The sequence below is a fragment of the Amblyomma americanum genome, chromosome 2 (assembly GCF_052857255.1).
Source record: "Amblyomma americanum isolate KBUSLIRL-KWMA chromosome 2, ASM5285725v1, whole genome shotgun sequence".
Taxonomy (NCBI): domain Eukaryota; kingdom Metazoa; phylum Arthropoda; class Arachnida; order Ixodida; family Ixodidae; genus Amblyomma; species Amblyomma americanum.
The window spans coordinates 100,303,367-100,309,385 of record NC_135498.1 but is presented as its reverse complement, the minus strand read 5'-3'; the positions used below and the strand labels follow the sequence as shown (position 1 = coordinate 100,309,385).

Below are 6,019 nucleotides of genomic sequence, written 5' to 3'. Positions count from 1 at the left end.
TTGCTGTTTTGGTCTGCGCGCGCTAACTATGTCTGTGGTGACGGCAACCGAAAAGGAATTAAACTCTTCTAGAGTGGGCTTATGATCGACGCCGGAGCTACGTGCGCCGGTTAATTCGGCGTATGCGCGATACGCTTTAAAATCCCGGATGCCACGGGCAGCTGATCACGCGTGCCCCACCTTTTATTGTTGGTTGAAATTGGTACCTTTGTCCACACGTTGTGTTTGATGATAAACACTGGAGAAACACCTACGAATTTCAAAGTTGCGCAGGTAGAAAAATTGCGGTTTAAGCAATGTTTTTTTTCTTTTGTTTTCTTTTCCAGTCTATTCTTAACTAGGTTTGCATTTTATGTCTCACGTAATCGATGTCAGTGCCGGTAAGTTAAATTTGTTCACGCCTTCAGATACCGCTCAGAAGACATTATTGCGCACACAAAGCCTCGAGTGAAGAAAGAAGAAGAAAAAACGGCGCACGCTCACGAGCAAGGCCGTTCCCAACGGAGGCGCCGCCATAATTGCAACTGGTTCCTATTCACCGGGCACAGACGTCGCACACCGCCTCCCCCGTCACTGCAGATATGGCCAACGTTGAAAGGGAGCCTCACTCGACGAAGAAAAGTCGGCGCTCCGGCCACCGTACTTCCGCACCTCCGCCGATGCCACAGCAGAACCCCAAAGCTCCGCAGGAGGCTGGCAACACGGTCTCCGCCCCCGTCACAGCAGGCACCTCTACCGTGCTCACGTCGCCACTGGACCACATCCTCATTTTCGGCCACGGCTGGTTCCAGAGGCTCGTCCTGCTCTGCACCACGCTGGCCTTCTTCACTACGGTGCTTCAAGCAGCTGCGATCAACAGCCTGGCGCGCCCCGCGGACCACTGGTGTCGGCCGCCAGCACAGTACGCCCATCTGCCAGCTGAGATATGGAGGAACACCAGCGTGCCACTCGAGGCTGACGGCGTGACTCGCCACAAGTGTCTTCGGTACGAGCCGCCGCTCCCTTCCGAGGAAGAAGACGGCGTTGAAGAAAGGGGTACGATTCCCTGCGACGCCGGTTGGGACTACAAGGTAGAGGCCGCCTCGATCATCAGAGAGTGGAACATCGTCTGTGAGCGTGATTGGATCATGACGGCCCTGATAGCTGCCTACATGTTCGGAGGAGTGATTGCTTTGCCCTTTTCAGGGATCGCTGCTGACAGGATCGGGAGGCGCCCCGTGCTGTGCATCTGGATGTTCCTGCTCATGTTCGCTGGCATAGGAGTGGTCTTCGCGAAGACGCTAATCGCCTTCGCTGCTCTCCGCGCCCTCTTGTCCGCCGCAACAGCCGGCGTTGTCATCACGTCCACCGTGGTGCTGTTCGAGGTGACCGACACGCAGCACCGGGCCCTCTTTTGCAGCTGCGCCGTCGCCGGCGGCGCGCTTCTGGCCTCCGTCTACCAAGCTGTCGTGCTAGGCGTGGTCACCGACTGGAAGGCCGTCCAGATTGTGTCCATGGTGCCAACCTGCGGCCTGGTTCTTGGAGTGTACCTGATGGAGGAGTCGCCGTGCTGGCTCCTGGCTGTACTGAAGATGCGACGCGCAGAGGACGTGCTGTCGTGGGCGGCACGCGTCAACAACGCCGACCCCGACAACTTCAATCGGCGCCTGTCTGCGCTGAGGGTCGAGCTCAAACGGCAGCAGGAACAGCAGCAGGACCCCGGCAGCTCTGAAATTTTCTCGGGGCCTCAAGGTGCTCGTCTTTGCCTTCTAAACACGGAAGTCAGTTATAACAACGCGATAGCGGTAATGGCCCCGTTACCCAGAAAATCCGGCATCGGCGTTGTGGGCGCAGGCGTAGGGTGGCCTAGGTGGCCTCCCGCGATAGAATGAAACCTAAGTGGGTCGCGTAGGTCACGCGACCTTGTGTCGTTATTACAACCTGCCCACTGGACTGAGTGCAAACTGACCCCCGTGGCAGGTGGCCGTTAAATCAATGCTTGATCGCGAGGTGTTGTTGGGGAACAACAACTAGGGTCTCACAATCCTCACCGGTGGCAGCCCCTCCCATCGCAGGGCAGTGGTTCATCCCTTAACCACACTGCGGACGAAGCGATGGGATGTCTCCCAGGGACCTATGAATGTAAAGTTGAGATTGACCAATTCCACATATATGGACAATAACTCGTTAACGCTATCGTCTCATATACTTAAGTGGAGCTTTAGTTCCCCCTCCAAATTTTCCGATGATATTGCATTCCTACAAATCGGAACAGAATGCAAGGGGAAATCACTTTCATCGAAAAAATAGCACAGAAATCGGAAACCCAGCATTAGGAAACGATAACACGCCAAGCGTTCACGCATCAGCGATTTGCAATTCTATGCTTGGTTGTGACAGTCGACTGTTTTGTACGGGTTTACCGTCCCAAAGCAACGCAGGCTATGAGGGACGCCGCAGTGAAGGGCTCCAAAAATTTTGGTCCCTAGGGTTCTTTGAAGTGCACTGGCATCGCACATTACACGAATCTCTAGCATTTCGCCTCCATCGAAATTCGAGCACCGCGGCCGCGATCGAACCCACGTCTATTAGGTCAGTAGCCGAGCGCCATAACCCATGAGCTACTGCGGGTGCTTTGTGACAAACAACTTCGAGTCAGGTCATTGTGTGAGCTGGAATTAGATGTATGGCTCGTGTTAATGCGGTAGGATTAAAAGCCTTATCGGAGAAAAAGATGTGCCGTCGGCCATAAATGCGTCCAATGGCTACAAGGAAGAGACATAATCAAAATGGATAATTCCCAATGGCTTAGGAGAAATGACGTCACGAGACCACACGTGACATTATTTTTGGTAAAGACATTAACAGCGTATAAGCTATCACTGTGCCAACTCTCTAGCTAATGAGGTGTCCCTGTGAATTTTTTCTGCACCCTTTTACATAACCGTTAGGTATCAACTAGCTCGTGAATCCGTATGGTCTGCCCAACGAAATTCAGATTCGGTTATGGGATAAAGCATGGTTCCCGTGACAAAGGTGATCTGAAGCGACGCTTGATCATATCGGTCGACTGAACCCTGGTGGTTACCGGACATCATAGAGGCAGAGTCCTTTAATAACGAGGAGTCTTATTAAGGAACTGAAATATTGTTCTATGGTGCTCAACGTTCCAAAGCGGCCCACGCTGAGGCCCTCGGGAAGAATTTAGATAGCCTACGAAACTGCAGCTTCACAAAACAACAGATAGCCATAAATATACGACCACAAGATGAAAGGGCTCGAGCGAACGCTTTCGTTAGTCATTCATCCTTGTGGGTGGCTTCGTAACGATTTTCTGTCCTTTATTTACGACTAGATACAAGCTTCTCGGCAAACATGTACTACCTTTGTAAAATGTAGAGCCCAGAGGGGTTTGCTTCTAAGCTTCGAACTCCGGCAGCATCCGTGCAAGTCCTAATCTTCGGAAAGGGGAGAATTAGAGTTCCCCTTAGCTACAAGATTTCGAACGCTGTGAATGCATAACAAGCTACGCGGTGTGGCCCAGACGCAAGCTTCCTTTAGCCGTATGCGTTTGACAAAGACCGTACATCGCAATGTAGCCTGCCACACGTTCTGCTTATAGCGTTAACTTTTAGTGTGCGGGTGTCTGTCGTTAACGTGGCAGCTGGCGTGAACCTCCACAGCTTCCGTACGTCCGAGTGTGACCACAGCACCTCGCGGTTCAGTCCCCCGTGACCACCCCGCTCACACAGCCCGTCCGATCACGTGACGACCACCCTGTGCATATAGTTGGTGCCTTCCCTTAAGCTACCTACAACGCAGGCGCAATAGTTAAACAGTAATTCACGGCAAATGCTACAACTGAAAAAGAACAAGGAAGAATAACTAGCGGTGATGATCCGTATTGCCACGGATGACTTTTTTTTTTAAACAAACGCGAGTATTATATTTACGCGACACCACCACGCATTCAAGCAGCAGAGTCGCAAGCAACCAGGGACGTCCACCTTGATGCTACTTTCTTGCCAAATTCCTCCCAAAGGAGAGCCCACAGCCCATGGCGCGGATCGATTTTTATAGCATCGCGGTAATAATCTTTTTATCTTATCCCCTGTCATGCTCAGTTAATGCATGCTTGATCCCATTTGGGCTACCATTGCAGGAAATTAAACACGGATTAACCACGACATCCAGAAACTCGATCGATGCCATTGGCTGGAGTAACTCTTTTATGGGGAATTTACCGTTTCGTTCTTTCGTTGCATGTAATATCTAATTAAATCAAGCTCAACAATTTGGACGTGTCTCAATGAGTTCTGTTGAAACATGATTGGTTCAGTTTATTTAAGCGAAAATCTTTGACTGCCTGTGAAGCGACTAGCTCTGCCACACCATGCTTTACATAAACCACGTCCTTGAATTGAAGAAGGGAAGGGGTGCCTCTTCCTCTGTAAACCGTCTCCCTTTCCCTCGGCAGTATTTTAGTCTCTGACCTACGCACCAACTCATTCACTTACCCAACGACAATTTGCATCTTCCATTGAACAGCAGCCAAAGATCAGCAACCACCTCGCCTTTCCTTGCTCCCCCCCCCCCCCCCGTTTTTTTTACTGAGCTACTCATAAGGACTATAACTGGAGCCCGAAGTCCGCACATACTCGTTATGTCCACCACATCGATTCGAGTGTCTTTCTGCAATAATTTGCTAGCGGGGTGAGGAATTACAATTTAGTCCCAGACTGTAAATGTCATTACAAGCCTTCAAACATAACGGTTCCCTGTAAACCTTCAAGCCCCTTACAACCATTTGTACGGGCCCCCTAAGAACTTTTAAAACTTTAAATTTGAAGCCCAAAAAGGCCATGGCGATCAAATGGAAGTCAAGCGACGAGTAAATAAACTCCAGGCAAGGCAGTTTAAAAGAAATTGTATTCTCGTCTGATGAGTACAGAGTACCGAATTTGTGTAAACGCTTTCGAAGCCTCGAGATCCTCGAAGGCTGTCTGCGGACCCCAAAAAACAACATTTCGAACGTCAGTCCGTAATTTCTTAACACGTGCATGTTAATCGCAGACGTGCACGTCACCGAACTTGTGCGGAACCAGTCCTTGCGCCATCGGTCCTTGGTCACTTTCGGGTGCTGGCTCGTCGCGTTCACCGTCTTCTACAAACTCCTAACGGGCCAAGTCATGCGCTACAACCACGGGGCACAGATCGCGTTGGTCCTGCTCAGGCTGCCCGCGATCATAATGAACGTGATCATCATCACGTACGCCGGGCGGCGCAGGACGCTCAGCCTCAGCTTGATCATCATGGCCGTCGTGACCGGAGCACTGGCCATTGGGCACACGGTTCGCGCCCCCGGCTACGTCCTGGCGGCCTTCATGGTGGTGTCGATGCTGCTTTTCGACCTCTGCGCAGTCACCCTGTTCATCCTGACGGCCGAGCTGTACCCGACGGTGGTTCGCGGGGCGGGGCTGGCATTCAGCTACATGTGCGGGTGCATGGGCTGCGTCATAGCGCCTTTCCTCAACGAGATTCATTCGTCCGACATGAAGGGCTTGATGTACGCCGTGGCGGCCGCGCTGTTGCTCTTCTTCGGAGTGATGGCGCTGGCGCTGCCGGAGACGACGGAGCTGCAGCCGGCCAACACGATGCACGACTTCGCGGCCGAAAAGTGGCAGCTGCAGTCTCCCCTGAGGGTCGCTCGAAGAGGCAGCAAGCGCAAGCGACCCAAGAGCGGCCAATCCGACAATCAGAGAGAAGCCAAATAGCGCCGGAAGTGAAGAACCAGATGCGCGGTGATTAGGGGTAGGGGAGGAGGGGAGAGGGGCGGCAGTAATCATATTTGTGTTTCTGGAGCGCATACGCAATCCTCTGCTTTATTTTATTTAATCATCGACTGTTTACTTGGAGCTCACTTTCTCTCTAGAGTCTGTGCTCATTAACAGAGTATATACATTGTTTCGTACCCAGGATATGCGTAGCACTGCGAAAGGGACACTACCAGACGCTGCTAATGAATCGTTGGAAGATATTT

General features: G+C 51.8%; 1 protein-coding gene across 1 annotated transcript; it reads left to right on the top strand.

The window, feature by feature from the left end:
• Window positions 1-581: 581 nt before the first annotated feature.
• On the top strand, window positions 582-5,753 carry LOC144119933 (solute carrier family 22 member 7-like). Its single transcript, XM_077652434.1, has 2 exons — window positions 582-1,731; window positions 5,053-5,753. The coding sequence occupies exons 1-2, from the start codon at window positions 582-584 to the stop codon at window positions 5,751-5,753; spliced, it is 1,851 nt and encodes a 616-aa protein (XP_077508560.1).
• The last annotated feature ends 266 nt before the right edge of the window (window positions 5,754-6,019 follow it).

Excerpts from the sequence above, each read along its gene's own strand:
- LOC144119933 (XM_077652434.1), top strand. The coding sequence starts at position 582 with ATGGCCAACGTTGAAAGGGAGCCTCACTCGACGAAGAAAAGTCGGCGC. Across the intron at positions 1,732-5,052 it reads AATTTTCTCGGGGCCTCAAG|ACGTGCACGTCACCGAACTT; the intron begins GTGCTCGTCTTT and ends TGTTAATCGCAG.